The sequence below is a fragment of the Astatotilapia calliptera genome, chromosome 17 (assembly GCF_964374335.1).
Source record: "Astatotilapia calliptera chromosome 17, fAstCal68.1, whole genome shotgun sequence".
NCBI classification, from domain to species: Eukaryota; Metazoa; Chordata; class Actinopteri; order Cichliformes; family Cichlidae; genus Astatotilapia; species Astatotilapia calliptera.
In genome coordinates, this window is record NC_137438.1 from 4,182,159 (window position 1) to 4,198,976 (window position 16,818).

Below are 16,818 nucleotides of genomic sequence, written 5' to 3' on the forward strand. Positions count from 1 at the left end.
TATTATTTTTCCACAATAATTAAATAGATTCAACATCTTTCTTCAACAGAACTGCAGACTGCACAGATGGTACCTTCCCAAAGGAAAAAGTACTACAGCTTACTAGGGTATATTAGACTTAATAGTTACTATATACAGTAATGGACTTCTATATGTTTTACATCAGATTAAAACTTTGGATGTAAGATTCAGATAATTATTTATTAAAAGCTACACATTTTAAATGAGAATAAGAAAGAAAAGTATGTCTATGTGCCCCCTTTTCCCTGTTCATGCCCTCTCGGCCCCCCTGGCTAAACTTTGCTAGATCCAGCCGTCAGCTGCGTAGAAAAAGATCCTGGTGTAGAAAGTAATGATAAATAAATTGTAACAACAGCTTATCAAGCTTAAACGTGCTGCTGTTGTTCAGCCGCTGGTTTCCTCTTTCTGGCGCCAAGTGGGCGATAAACAAACAAGAGAGACGGACTCGCGACAGAAAAGCTGATCAGCTGATCATTGATCAGTTTCATGATTGAAGTAGCAGCAGGAGAGGGAGGGAGAGAGAAGAGGCAAGTCGCTCCATATATCGGTTGTTAAGCCTAATGCTGGAATGCTTTACAAACATTCAGAGATGAACTTACACACTTGCTTTACTTCTCTCTGGGATAAAATGCCGGTTTGGTAGCGAGGCTCCAAATGCTCAACCAGACCACCGACAGGTCTCACACACCACAGCCGCTCTATCACGTGAAGCATACTGCTCCGACATGCTAAGGTTATGAGCCGAGTTACGCCATGTCGCAAGTTTTGTGAGGTGCTTTTTTGATATTTGATGGATCGATTACATTTTTTATTTCTCTCCAATATCTGATCCAGTAATTTAGGTCAGTATCGGTCGGATCGGTCCGTCTCTAGAGGTCAGAGGATCAGTCCATGTCTGTCTGTGAAAAATAAGCTATCAAAATGTGACAACATCCATAGCTGATTGAAGACAGTCTGCAAAGGTCAGAAGGAAGGATGGAAATGAAGGAACTCATTGATAATGTTGCTTTCAAATCAGGAAAAATATTGTGTTAAGAACAGTCTAGAGATGCAACATAATTTGACCTGTCATCATTTGAAATCTCATGAGCTGTTGCTGGTTTTTAAAGCAATGTTTTAAGAAGGTCCCACAGTTCTGAATTGTGTGTCTGAGTGTCAGTGTGTGAGTCAGAATGAGCCAGTCATGAATGCATGACTCAAACATCATAAACGGGTGATTTAATGTTCTCAACCAAATTCCCCGAGTATCACTTTCCATAATTTAATGTATGTCATTGGCAACACGCAGGATTTATTTCTCATATCGCCACAACGTAATTGTTCATTCATTCATTCATTCATTCATTCATTCATTCATTCATTGTTAGGGGTTTTGTTAACCGCAACGATAATCAGATAATTAGACTTGTGTTAAAGTAATATGCTGAGTCGAGTATCATAGCTTCATAGTTTCAGCACATGTACTACTATATTTTAATAATACATTACACACATGAACAGGAACATTTCACTGTATATTAAAGAAACACAGACTCCATGAAGTTGAGTAATTACCACCAGAGCACAGGGAGACATTTACTTTTCATATTATGTCTAATTCAGATAATATTAAAGCATTGTAAGTTTCTTCTGTGTGAGGCTTCATGTCTGGCTGGTGCAGGCTCCACTTCCTTTTCACTCTCAAAACATGGAAATGTAATTAAATCTATTCATGGAAATCTACTTTAATTCTCATTTTTGCAAGCTCCCGTAAGCTCCAGTCGACCCTGAAGATTTAACATGTCTGAATGGATTTTGTTTTAAAGTTTGCAAATGATCTCTTCCTCAGAGATACACACACATATATACACACTCACACACAGAGATTCATTTGGGCTGCTGCTCATCTGTAGTTGTGGTATGGGAGCTTTCTATAGACAGCACCTGCTGGCCTAGCTGGTGTCTCCAGGGCAGGGGATGAGATGAGTGTGACTCTGTATGTGTTTAAGGGGAACTCCCCATCGGACACAGCACGACAGCCCGGAGCCACAGTCTTTCAGTCTTTCAGTGCTCTACAAGGCAGGGGGGCCCAGGCCTGGCAGGGCACAGCAAACCCTCCCTCTTATTATTCGCCATGTCCCGGGGCGACCACGTTGACCCACTGGTATGGCGCTCCTCGCGTCTGCCCACCGCTGTGTCTCGCGACAGGAAGAGCCGCTTGCCATACGGGAGAGCAAGCATCCTGGCCAAGATTGACTCATCTCATAGGTATAGTTGGATCTTGTAGAGTGTGTGTGTGTGGTAGCATCCAGGCACTGGACAATATTTGGAAATTACACGATGACATGAGGAGGATGGATTAGTCTCAGTGGCATCGTGAACTGGTAAATTGTTCAGTTCCTCTTGTTTGTTGGTTTAGCCTTTTATATGACATGTTTTATGTTTAGCTTTTTATTATAGGCTGTTAATACGGACACGATGTTTGCCAGTGAGAAGTTGAAATGAAGTGTGTTCAAGACATTAGTCTGTCAACAGCTTATTTAATGAATGGGATACTACACTGTAAAAACCCAGTTTTGTACTGTATGTATTTGAAGCTAATTATCCATGCTCCAGCTCCAATAGTGCTATGCGCCTGGTTGGAAATTTTGTTCTTGATTTTATAGCAGTATTTAATTTTCTACTGTGTCCTGCAGAATGTTCCAATCCAGTGGCAAAATATGCAGTTTTTATGTTATTCTGGACACGGCACCACATTTGGTCATGTGGCATAATGCCTCTGAAGATGTGGAATAGTGATGAATTTGCTGTTTGCATCTCATCTTTTACTAAGAGGTGGTTGGTTTTCCTTTACCCATAAATGGGTAAAGGAATAAATGGCAGGTCAGAAATCATTTTTGCACATTGCTGGTGCTTTCAACCTCTTACTGAATGGTGTGTTACTTTATTGGTGTTGTGACATTCAAGTTCCTCAACTACTTGCAGCATGTTGCTTAGAAACTGCTGCCTAGCCAGCATTATTGTAAAGTAGATGTGGAGTTGATACATGCTGAATTAGATATGTGGCTTTGTGTGAGATACTCAAGCTTGAACGCTCTTTGTTGGAAATTCATCCCCTGATGTCAAGGTCAGATGACATCTTATTACCTGCTATCATCACAGTGATTCGAGCACACAGATGCCTCACGTTTTGGCTCTGAAACCCATCAGTTTTAGTTTGTGTCTGACCTCAGCGATGTGGCTACCAGGAAGCTGAAACTGAAATTAATAGCACAGCAATGGTATCCAATATGGCTTGCATATGCACTGCAGTGTCGCGGACTATTAAAGAGAGGCCACGTTGATGTATGTTGTATACAATGAAAAGTGACAGACTGTAATCCCCCACCCCTCTCGTCTCCACCACCCCTATTCCATCACCATTTCTTGATCCTGCCCTCATGTGTTCTGGTGTTTCTTTTTTCCACACTGGAATGATCTGGAATGTTGTGGGTTGGATTAGCACCCCAGGCTGGAGACTATACCATTGCCTTCATGTTTCATTACATTTAATATAGTTGGAAGTGAGGGTAAGGATGGGTCTTGTAATGGAAAAAAACACAACACTCTAGGTTTTTTTACTGTCCATATACTGCTAGAACTCCCGCATTATTTTTCCTTTTCGTTATACTCCTGCAGCTTCTGTTGCCTTTAGATATTACCTCATCCATGCCTTTTACAGCCCTTTACTCTGAGTATGGGTAAAAAGAGAGAAAGGACAGAGAGCAGAAGGACAAAAGGTTTTCTTAGAAAGAAATACAATGCACAAATTTAGACTCCACCTTCTTTTCCCCCCAAAATGCTGATAGAGCACTTTAGCATGTGACAGGCTCCACTAAACTGTCACACCTTGGCTTTTTTGTGCAGTAAAGACCTCTTAGAATATTTACAGGAACACTTACATGCTACTAGGAGATGACATTGTGGGTGTCTTGTTGCGAGTATTCACTGATGTATCATTTATTACATAGTTCATTATTAACATGATGCAAAGGTGCTCGTCACTATAATTGCGTTCTACTCTCTGCTCAGGAGCTTGTTAGAATAACAAGGTGTCATGAAAACCTGCAAAGGCAATTAGAGATGTACTGCAGCTCTGCATTCATCACAGGTGGGTTAAAAAGGAATTTAATTGTCTGGAGCAAGAGGTGTAAATGGAGAAAGATGAGAGAGAGAAATGGAACTTATAGTAAAGATGGACAGTTGAAAAGTTAATAATTTTCCCACCACCGTAAAAGGGCCTAATCCTTCATAGTTTAACTTATGAACAAAATGATTCTTCTGCTCTCATTGATTCTACAAAATGATGTATGTGTACTCAGCATATTTAATCAAATCACTGCAAAAAGGCCTAGACCAGCCTATTATTGTACTTCTACATTTTTAGGCCAAATTCTGTTAAAGTAGGAAACAGCTAAAGATTTTGCTGAACCCTAATCCTCATTTCTGTAGTATATAATTGTACTGCAGGTTTTGTAGTCATTTCTTCTTTAAACCAGTTTTTTCTTTTTTAATCATCTTTTGGTGGGTGTCACCTGTGCCTGAAATATCATAATGTAAAACCTGTTAGCACTTTTTCATAATCAGTTTTATGAATAGCTGAGTGGTGCGAACTTACAGAAGATAGTTGCTGTGCCTCATTCAATGACCCAGTATAGGTAGTTTATTGTCCGTCTTGTCCACTTTCAGTCACCAGTGCCAAACCAGCAGCCCACAAACACAAAACAGAGAAGGAGTTGTTCTCATTTGTCAGAAAAGAAGGAGCTCTAAACAGACTGCTGGTGTTTGCTGCTTCCTCTGTCCTTCAGCCGAAGCAGCTCTGCAAACTCTGAGTAGAGGACAGATTCAAGGTTTTACTACTGAACTTCATCTTGTTCTCATTCATCAAGACAATGATTGGAAAGCTCAGGTTTCCACCTGTGATCAGCCTGTGAAAGGTAATGTTAGTTCAAAGGGTTTCTTCTGGGAACTAGCTTAAATTTGTCTAATATGTAGCAGTTAAATGTGTCTTCCGGACAAAGGGCTAGCAGCTGCTAGCAAAGCATTGATTTGGTTAGAATCCACAATTATTGTGGTCATTGAAAGTTTTGTCATCTTTGTTTGTTTTATTGTCATTAGCTAGTAACATGATTCTGCCATCACATATGCCTAATTGAACATTTGATGTTTATTTTTTATCTTTCATTTTTGTAATTTTATCTATTTTATATGCTTTTATTTAACATCATTTAATCATCAGATTATTGTTTAGTACACTAGTATGTTAACATCTTGGCAGCTAAGGAGTAGGTAGCTAATGTTTCCATTGTTTTAAGTCTATTTTCTCACTAAAAAACAAACAAATGACGTAGGAGCTAACATTTAAAAGCAGGTCAGATTACCATGGTAATTGAGAAGGACTTTACCAGATATACAAATGGTCAGTAAAAGCACATCTTTATTGAAAATACATTCTACAAGTTGCTTAATTACAAACATGTCAAACATGAATAGAGTTTCCTTCCTGTAACAGTCATTCCCATCTCTGCCAATGACTAACTGTGACTGGTGCTGTGGGTATTTCCTTTGCCTCTGTCTTGTGTGTTTCTTCAAACCATGCCTTCAGAAAATTGTTTGTGAAAGTTGTTGTGTGTGTGTGTGTGTGTGTGTGTGTGTGTGTGTGTGTGTGTGTGTGTGTGTGTGTGTCAACAGCCCTATAAATGGATTAGGAGATGTTATTGGCCTAGTCATAAGTGTGTGGTAACAAACATGTGTGAGCCATCATGTGAAAAATCAAAGAAATGTGCACTGGCATGCTACAGTATTTACCACATGCTTCTTCTCTTCTATCCCTTGGTCCATCTCTCTCCCCCTCCTATGCTTACATCTGAATGGCTCCCCTCTCACACGTTATTACATTAAGACATGGATTAAGAAAATTCCAGCAAGTCACTGGGCTTATTTCTTATCTGACTGTGTTAACAGTGTTGCCCATCTTCTCTGCTTTTTCCTCAGTCTCACAGCACGATATGCAAGTCCTCCAGGCCACAGTGGAATAGGTTCACCACAGAAGAAAAACACCAGGTAATTATGGAAAAATAGATCTTTAAATGTCTTTATTTTATTTGTTAAGCTAATTAATATGTGCAATTTAGTTTTTTTTCAGGGAGGGCTTTGAAGAGCTGCTCTCTCCACAGTCAGGTCAGAGGTCAACAGGCAGAACACCTTATAAGAATTTGGGTTTTGTTCTTGGGTTCTCAGGATGTAGCTGCAGTAGCTTTATGGTAGTTTGAACGAATGTGTGACAGTGAAGAGCAGAATGTGATGTGCTAAATGTTCGTGTGCTTGTGCCATTATGTTCCCACATGAAATACAGACTCCTTAAACATTATGAGTCCATCACAAAAGGTGTGTACTCACTACATGGATACAGTATTTCTGTAAAGATGCTTGCTAGGAATTTGTTTCTAAATAAATATGAGTAAAACTGGATGCTACCTCCTGTTGACAATCTCACAATCTCAGTCTCAGTGAGATTACTGTTTTAGTGGAGGATTCAGTTATACCAGTGCACAGAACCTTATGCTTCGGAGCAGACGGTGCTTACCTCTGGGAGCCTGTGCTGCCTAAGAAATGTTTTTTGCGTATTGTGTCCCTTAGCACTTTTAAACACCTTGACAAAGATGCTGAATAAATAACTACAGTGTTGCAAAGCACTTTGATATAGCTGCTAGGCAGGGAACCTGTGTCCTGTGTGAGCTGGTAAACTTATAACAGCTCTAAACATGAGCATTAAGGGTGAGAAATTCATTCCCAGATATGGGCAGACCAGAACAACAAAGATAAAAGGGATTTTTCACATACATGCAAGACATACACTTTAAAATGTAGCCACACGTGCTGCATGTGCACAGCCTCCTTCAGCTGTCTGATGCTTGCAGCATTTGTTCCAACTCAGAAGCAGTGGGAACCAGCACGTTGGCAAATAATTCCTCTCCAGCCACCACTGAGCAATGGCAAAAATGCTGCAGCCAGCAGTTCCAGCCCTATGGGTGATAATCTGCCCTCTCACATCACTGCTGCTGCCGCTCTGCAGAAATAGCTCTTTAATTCCCCACAAACAGATGAAGATACACATACGCACGCGCACACAAACAAATCACTTATATTAGTGAGCGGTGACAGTGCAGGCACTCTTCTCTTGCCATCTCATTTTCATTCAAGGCTGATTACCACAGTTAATTACTTTCTTGCCTTCTGAGAAGTTATTTTTAATCACCACGAGTTGCCTCCTCTGTTATCCCCGAAGCAAGAAAGTTTTAGCAATTCTAAAATAGAAATAAATTGTTGTGTGTCTTTCATGCTGCACTGTGCTGAATGTGGTGAGGAATGTTTCCCTCAAGGTACTAGGAGCTTTAGTGTGCTTCTTACTACCTCAGAATGTCTGAGGTGCTTGCTTGTTAGCTAACACTCAAGGACCTATCCAGTTTACACCTGGCCTTTTCACTTGACACAGTCACATTCAGGCTCTTTGTTTCCCTTTTGTCAGTGGTGGAAACTGTGCTAAATATTTTTGTATTTTGTATATCAGCTAGACAGTGTTGAGCTCTTTGCTATAATCTGCCTTCTCTGATGTTGGAACAGTAAACGAAACATAAGCGCAGGTTATGTTTTGGCTTTCTGTGCATAATAAGTGGTGTCAACAAATAGCTATTCATATGTTTCACATAATGGGTTGTGGATTTTTAATCTAGTTCCCTTTGATGTGGACATCTGACCTGAATTACAACAAAAGAGATTTACTTCCTGAATAAACTGCGCTAATACCTGACACTACCATGGGCTAGGTGCTTTATTTTTTTGTGGATCACCACTCAGGACTAGTGATGGGATTTCCAGCTCTTTTTAGAGAACCGGCTCTTTCGGTTCGGCTCACTAAAAAGAGCCGGTTCTAAGAGCCATTTCGTTCGCAACCGACACATCACTACTCAGGACTTATGGATGCTAACTAACTTCTGTGTACTGTCAGACAACACAACACTTTATCCGTTTTATGTTTTGTGCCCTTAACTCCAGTTGTACATCTTGGTAGACACACAATTCTCATCCTTCACCTCTTTCTCACATGGTGTTTCCAAGGGGTCGGTTTTTGATTCTTTTTTGTTCTCTGTCCATTCTTATTTTTCCATTGGGTTCATGATCTGAAAATATAGCGTTAATTTCCACTGTTATGAGGATTATGTACAGCTTTAAGTTCCATTGATGGGTAGGAATGTAAGTACAGTTTTAATTTCAGTAGAATATGTGACGTTGAATGATGGTGACACTTTATTCAACTCAGAAATATTGCAAAAGTTAATTTATTTTATATCTCAAGTGGACCTTGAGTTGAGTTGCCTTTCTCTCATTGCCATAAGTCCATCTCCTGTTTGTTTGCTCAGCTCATGTTAGCACAGTCTTGACAATTTAGTTATTTGAGTTATTCTGCTTTCATTTGACATATCAGAGCAGCTGAACAACACACTGAAAGTTATAAAACCATCAACATGTTTTATTAGTTTAGCTGCCATGATTTCAAATAGAGTGTACATTAGATGTTGCGTATTAAATGTCGGTACGGTGTGGCCTTCATTTTAGCAGCAGGGAGTGATGTTTGGCAGTTTGCTGGCCACCCGCCTACTTGCGGTATCTTTCTACCATTTTAATAAGCCTGATGTGGCATTGAGTGGCCATGTGGGGGCCAGATGTGTCAGAGCAGATGTCTTACACTCTTGCAAATACAGGGTTATAACAGATGTTATAAGAACTAGTCATGAGATAAGGAAAGGGCTGTTTTGAATACACAGACTCAATGGCACAACATTGTGAAGGGCAGAGAACTCTCTTTGCTCTGCAAGGATTTCACCCACCTCCCTACCTCACCTCAGATCTGTCCAGTCTAAAACAAATTCCCTGTCGAGGAATTGCATCACATTTTCTCTCTTCCATTTTGCCGATGTATTATCAAACATGTATTTTGGAAGATGAAAGAATCTTATGATAAAAGGAACTACTTCTGATTACCATCTGAATTGCCTCAATCTCCATCTCATTTCCTACTGTTTATCTCTCATTTTCTCTTGTCGGGGTTTGCAGCTACAGCGCCTTCCTTTTCTGATGTGCACCCCTGTTTGTGTGCACTTTCATCCCCCCTCCCATTTCATATTTTTGTTCCTTTTAGATCTGTTCATTCTTTTGTCTTTGTCTATCAATCCCGTCTGTTCCTCTCGTGCAGACTAAATATATTAAAGCAGATATATACTATTAACGCTAGTCTGCCTTTGTATGCATTTCTGGGCGCAATGTTCTGCATTATGTGCATGCTACTATACATCTCCATCTGTTTTTGTTCTGTGAATGGCAGACTCAGCTCTGACCCGAGAACCACCTCCTGCTGCAGCTCACCGAGGCCTCTCGGGTAAAGCACCAGTGTTGCGCTCAGGCCTGGATCAGCATCTCTTAACAGTCAGCTCGTCTGCTACAAATGAACAGTGGGATGCAAAATCATATAGTAATTCAAAGAAGGGAAGTGCGAGTAAGGGACACATTTGTTCCTCTTGATGAAGTTTTGTGCACAGGAGCATATTTTATTTTTGTCTGTGTAAAACCATCTTTTCATTGCTCAGCACATGGGGCTGACATATTTGGCAGTTTTTGTTCTGACTTCCTGCTGCGCCTTGTTCCATTTTCTGAGGGAGACACCCAAGTTGCCTTGAATTTTTGTAGTTAGATCCAAATAATTTGCTTCTTGCTGCCATAATATAATTGCTGGATTTTAATATAGTGCTTTGTTTGTTCCTTGTTGCATCACAGACTGGAAGAGATACCTGGTTAGTAACTAACTTGCTTTGTTTACCTGAGCTACCTTCCCAGGAAAATAAAAAACAGTCCTGCTCCAGTGATATTTAATGATGCACTGGAAGCAGTTTTTTCAGCAGCTATTTTTTTAATAAGACCTTCATCCAGGCGATTTGGTTGATACGGCAAATTTCTGCATCGATGCCATGGCATGTTTTCAGACATAAAGGAAATTGATCCTGTGCAGTGAAAAAAAGACTAGGTGGGAGCCAGTCTTTTGCATAATGTGTGAAAATATTTTAGATTTGTCAGTGATTCACACATTTTCCAGAGTTAAACTTGAAGTTCAGATGCAGATGAGTAAATAAATCCCCTAGATGAGATTTTCTGTCTTATAATTCCAAGATAAATTTGTGCATAAAACCTTCATACCTGTGTCAGTCAGAATTAAAACGATAGCATCGTGTGCCACGAGATGGGACGCGTATTTTACCCGCTTAGTGTTTTGGACTGTCAGTGTGAGCTTGTCCTCAGTTGTTGCAGATTCACGCGTGTCAGGAGGGCAGTCAGCAGCTTTTAATTTGGCTCTGTTACTCACCCTCATTTTAAAGTCTTAGAGTGATACTTTAGGGAAATAAAGGACTGAGAAAACTTTGTTGTTCCTTGATCAAACTCTACTCGTATTGATTTGGTCACTGATTGTTTTTTGTTGGTGGTGAATTGCTTTGCAGTTAACTGATGCTCCGAACACTGAAATTCAATGTTTAAAATCAAAATAATGTTTTTTCTCAACTAAAGCATATTGAGTGAGAGAGAACTGCACTTTGTGTTTCCTATGAAGTGTATCATAGTTGGCCCATGTGGCAGAGAAATAGAAGAGTACCGAAAGCAGTGGCGGAAGAGATTTCTTAGTAGTCAGGAGGTTTGTTATCCATGCTAGATGTCAATCTGTCCTTTCATTTGTTTATTTTCATGAAAGCCTTAAACACAGAATGGAATATATGAAATATGTTTTTCCCCCAGAGGGCTTTTCACCACTGCACAATTCAGAGCCTAAATTACGTTTCCCTCCGACATCTCGGCTCCATCTGCGATACAGACAAGCGACATATTCAGCATAGCAAATCAATTATCTTTAAGGTCATGGCAAAGTTCATGCAGAGACATCAAGTTGTTACAGTCCAGCGTTTTCTCTCTCTCTCTGAGAAGATCTTGACTTATACATTTTCTATTTCACCAGAAGTTGTTTTTTTCAAAGTTCCATAAACGTTTTTTAAGGTTTTGAGCTATCTCTGCCCTTTTTCAAACCTGCATTTTGATATTGTTTCAACATGAAAACAGTGTAAAGCATCTGTGGGAGAAACCAAGGCACCAAAAAAGGAAAAATCATGTTGAGTTACAGCAGAAATAGATCCAGCTTGTCAAAATCTTTGAACCAGCTGCTAAATGTGTTTTTGAAGAAACGTGCTAACAAACAGATGTATGAATGCATCTGGCACACCACATAAAAAATGCAGCATAACGTTACTGTACAACAGGTTTTTGATGAGATTCTTCTTTTTAACACGCTTCTGGGAGTTGTGAAACTCCTCCAGCTGCAGCATGGCAAATCACCATTTGACACTGGCAGCTTTGACTGTGTCAACAGAAAGAAATGATGCAAAAGTGTGTTTCAAAAGTAGACTGACTGAAAACACAAACCCCCCTGGTAGATGTGACTGTAGTTCCTTTTTATGATCGTTTGAAGCGAAGGAAATATTTATATCACGCGTGGCTTTACAGTAGCTCTGATCAGCTCTGAGCTTTCAATCAGCCTGTCATGACACAGACTCTCAGCACATGTGCACCTGAACACACAGTTTTTCTTTTATCCTCCCTCCTTAGCCCAAGATGAAACAAAGACTTCTGATCTCTCTTCATCTTACACACTGACACATACTGAATCCAGGGCTGGTTATTTGTGAGAAAATATACCAATATTTGTAGATTTTTAAATCTCAATGTGTATCTCATCTGTTATTGTGTCTAGTCGAGGCCTAACAGTTAAAGGTAACAGTGCATACTTTAAAGGCGCTTTCAGTGGAAGTGACGGGACACCAAATCTCCGTGTGCTTTAGGTGAAGCTAATGTGAGATGTCATCAGTTAGTTAAGCCGTGCTTGAGCTTGATGTTCTGGAAGGGGTGGTCATTTTAGTACCTTGGTGTTATTCTGTAATTCTGCTGTTCCCTGAAACAAGAAGGGTGACTTTTGCACATTTGAACTCCAGAATGACTGGATGAAAGTTATTACTGACAAAGGACTGTTGATTTTAAAGTATCCCCTGTTATAAATAAACCACCTTTCCTTGACTTTTTTGGGTTGGAGTTAATGTGCAGTCATCTTACTTATCATTGTTCTACCTCTCCTGCAGGTTACCAGGGCCCTCCAGAGTACCTGCTGCGGGCAGCGGGGCCTCCAGGAGCCCAGGCTCATCCAACCTCAACCGTCGGAGCCAGAGCTTCAACAGCATTGACAAGAGCAAGCCTCTTCAGTATGCCAGTGGCAACGATAGAGGTAAAGAGTGTGTTTACAGAGTTTGACTATGGGGTCAGGGGTAGGCAACCCCAGGCCTCAAGGGCTGGTGTCCTGCAGGTTTTAGATGTGTCCTTGATCCAACACAGCTGATTCAAATTGCTAAATGACCTCCTCAACATGTCTTGAAGTTCTCCAGAGGCCTGGTAACGAACTAATCACCCTGGGTGAGATCTAAAACCTGCAGGACACTGGCTCTCGAGGCCTGGAGTTGCCTACTCCTGCAGTAGGTAGAGGCAGTGATTTTCCATTCCTCATCCCAACCACTTGATGGCACCACTCACACAAGTCAGACAGGCTGATGTCACTAGTCTTAACTGGTCTGCTGAATCATCCACTGCTCTTCATTCCAACTGAGTTGGAATAGATACCATTAAGTGGAGGTGGTGAAAATATTCACAGCACGAATAGAGCTGCTTGAGAAATGAGCAGGGGGTGAATCCAGGAAACCGCTTTGTCAAGTACGATCAAGCTAATAAGAGTAATGTTTTTGAGAAAAGGGTCTTACAGAGGCCAAGAGTGAGTGTGTGGCATTTTATTTAACAGAAAAGTAATTACTGAAAAGTCCTTGTTGTGTTAATGGCCACATTCTGCTGTGAAGAGTAAATATATCCATTCGTAATGTGTTAATTACACAATTCTTTACTGTTGGCTCGTTCGATCACTTTATAATAGCTTTAAGATTTTGTCATGGCTCCATCATAAGAATTCATATGAGTTATTGGCTAACACAATGCCAGTAATTAAAACATGTTCTCATGCCTCAGCATCATCATAATAATAACGCCACTCCTGAAGGTATATTAACAAACCTTTTACTTTGGCAAAAATGTTTTCTAACAAAAGACAGCCAGCATTTATTCTTAAAGCACTGCACAGTCATTGAGGAAAACAGTGCAAAGGATCAGTAGATGGTGATGTAGTGGAGGAGAGACACAGTGAATGGTACCCAACAGAGATAGCAGTGAAATGCCTGCAGCAAACGCTTGCTGCATTTCTCTCTGTCTTCCTTTTCATCCTAAAAGTTCACATGTGCACTCACCCTTCCAGTTTCTGTCTGAAACTTCAGATTCTTCAGTGGAAGAGGGAGGTGAAAGATAACACAGAAGGATGGAAAGATAGTATGTGATCAATCGTAACTGAAAATTGCTAAAAACAGGGAATAACAAGCTCTTGAGAAACTGACATTTCACATTAGTCTTAATGTGCTTTTAGTTATAATTGGGTTTAAATGTCAGGGTTTTTTTTAGGTTTATTATGGTTATTAGTTACGTCACAGTTTCAAAGGTTTCAGTAACATTTTCCCCTTTTTCTCCTGAAAATGATACGCAGGGTATTAAAGGGCAAATGTGTCTTTTTCCAGTGGAGTCTTGCCAAAAGACAAAGCCTCAGTTTGGAGAGATAAGCCGGTAGGACTGGTGCTTCACTGCAGGGGAGAGGGAAAAGGTGTTTTGGTTTAAAATAAAATAGACAAACCAAAAAGTGGAGGGGGGATCAATTGTTGAGGAAATGTCAGCTATGCAGTCGGATCCTTCTGGCCAAAAACAGGTAGCAGAGAAATCAAAAGGCACATAAACAGATACAGGAAGTGTCTGCCACAAGCTTTTTCCCCTCCTCTCTTACAGCTACTTACATTCGCCCCTTATAGGACATGTTCTCGTTTAATGTGAAATCTTTTCATCTTTTCTAATTGTGACTGTGCAAATTCAGATTCCTAATGGAAACAAGTACAAATATAGTATTCAGCTCTGAGCAGACAATGCTGTAATGTTCATCCCAACCTCTAACAATTTTTACAGATTTCATTTTCTTATTTATTTGATATTATTATGCATAATTTCTTTATTTTCATTTTAATAATGAAGCCAGGCCACTGCATAAATGAGTTTGAAAGTGTTTTAATATTATTTAAGAAAAACTTATCACATTTTCCTCCTTTTTGCATAGTTTCCACCTGTTAGTACTACAGCCATTTAAGATTATGGAGATTACACATGGCAGTTTTTTGTACATGATGTCGACTTGTCTGATCTATAAAAGGGGCAGGGTTTACTTAAAACTAGCGTTCTAGTTTGTTTCTATATTTTTTTTATCAGAGCCAATAAGCTCCAATGGCCAGGTCAATATATTATTTGATTTTATCTGTTTGCCATCTATTGGTATGGGCATTTGTAACAGCGGACACATGAAAAGGGAAAGATGAAACAGGAGAAACATCCTTCATATATTTTCAAACTACATTGTCATACTGTTTTAGTAAGGATTTGCAAAAAATGTATGCACAACAAATACTTCAGAAATACTTCTGTTTGTGTGTCAGAAAGAAGATAAAGAAGCAGCTGTGAAACTCCAGTACTCCAGAGTGGAGAAGGTGCTGGTTTCCTTAAGCCGATAATTTGTCTTACTCACAGTGATGTGAAGTGGGAAGCAGAGCAAGTTCAAATGTGTTAAACTGGAGTGTGGCCAGTGTGTAGAAACTCACACCAGGTGAATTTCAGTCTTTAACTGTGTGGTAAACAGAAGGGTTTGTCAGTACATACATGAGTCAGGGGCACGTGTGCTTCTGACTTTGTGTGTGTGTTTGTATTTGTTAGCAGAGGGTCCACCGCCACCCAGACAAAGTGGCATTTAATTCCGTGGTCGCTGAGGCAAAAAAGGAAAATAAGAGTCTGTTGCCACGGCAACAGCAAGTCACTGCACGGTGAAAAGTGTGGTGGTGCTGTGAAACTGCCTCTGGGGTGGGGAAGTGATGAGCGGGGAGGAGGGAAGGGGAATCTCTGAAGACAGGGTTAATTGACTGGACACACAAGCAGAGACACACACCGCAGGCAGACTCACACAAATGCTCGCCATCTCTTTCATTCGCAGTCAGATTTATCAGATATGTAAAAGTCATTCACTTATCTCAAAAGATGGGGGCCAGCATAGTGGTCACACACACACACACACACACACACACACACACACACACACACACACACACACTCACAATGTATGCTGTAATCAACGTTTATGCCTGTGCCACATGACTGCCTGGACAAGAAATGACCATCTTGAGACAGTCTTGTGATGGGACCACATAGGAACAGCTATCAACATATTCATATTCAGACTCATAAGTACACAGTAACTATAAAGTAATATATTACTATTAGTTGCAGATACAAGTAATTAGTACATATTTGTTGAACTTGGGACTAATGGATCTGATTACACATATTTTAACCTGGCTCTCGTTTTCATCTCATCACCTGTAAAGTTTTATTACTCCACACTTAGGAAGCTATCATGCTGACAAACTATTCCCACAGACAGCCATTTAATACCTTGCAAAGTCTAAATGCCTTTGTGCGTATTCCTGCAACAATAAGTGTTGCAGGAATAAGCATAAGAATAAACTCCAGGACTTTGCCAGGAAGACACACGCTCAAAACAACAGCTATGCTACTGGAGCTGCAAATGTTTTTTCTTTGCACCAGCATTTAACTGATAAGTCTTCAATCCATATTTAGCTCTTTTGGTCTCATCTGAGATTTGAAACTTTGGTATTGTGACTTATCTCAGCTTTTAAACCTATTCATGGTAGAAAAAGAGGGGGGCTGCCAGTTCATTATCCTTTTTAATTGACTTTAAACTGATTTTGTTGTTGTACAGATATCCTTTCACACAAACCCACCAGCACATTCAGAACAGATCCATACACTTTAACACATGTTAAAAAATTATTTTATTTTAACATAGATTGGCTACAACAACACATATAACTGCAGTTCCACTTAGACTTACACCCTAGCAGACACTCCTTTATTTATTTAACTTGTTACAATCATTCTAATATTAAAAAATTGTTATTGGCTAAAAATGTCTCCAGTTGTCAGTTGCTTGTCACATTATTATATGGTTATCCAAATCAATCCTTAACTAATGTGAAGCCAACAGATTTTTGCTCTAGCCCAGGGGTAGGGAACTCCAGGCCTCGAGGGCCGGTGTCCTGCAGGTTTTGGATGTGTCCTGTGATCCAACACAGCTGATTCAAATGGCTAAATGACTTCCTCAACATGTCTTGCAGTTCTCCAGAGGCCTGGTAACGAACTAATCATTTGATTTCAGTGTGTTGACCCAGGGTGAGCTCTAAAACCTGCAGGACACCAGTTCTCGAGGCCTGGAGTCCCCTACCCCTGCTCTAGTCAGTCACTTTTAAAGCCTTCAAAGTGTGGCCAAACCATTATCAGGTATCTTACAGCCATTTCCTAAATTACAGTTTAAACAATATTATATAAAGGAGGGCCTGACACTTTACAGCCTGACACATTGTGCCGAATGCACTGAGGTGTTTTCAGGCATGTTTAAAGGTTTTACAGGATGTTGTCAGAAGCATAAGCCGGTTAAAG

General features: G+C 40.2%; 1 protein-coding gene across 4 annotated transcripts in view; it reads left to right on the forward strand.

Annotated features, from left to right (window-relative positions):
• nav3 (neuron navigator 3) overlaps window positions 1–16,818 on the forward strand; it is a 181,930-nt gene that overhangs the window by 83,824 nt on the left and 81,288 nt on the right. For all 4 annotated transcript variants that reach the window (XM_026148159.2, XM_026148160.2, XM_026148163.2 and 1 more), the window contains exons 6-7: window positions 6,034–6,102; window positions 12,267–12,409. In XM_026148159.2, coding sequence (XP_026003944.1) covers window positions 6,034–6,102; window positions 12,267–12,409 — 212 coding nt within the window. The remainder of the gene's footprint in view (window positions 1–6,033; window positions 6,103–12,266; window positions 12,410–16,818) is intronic.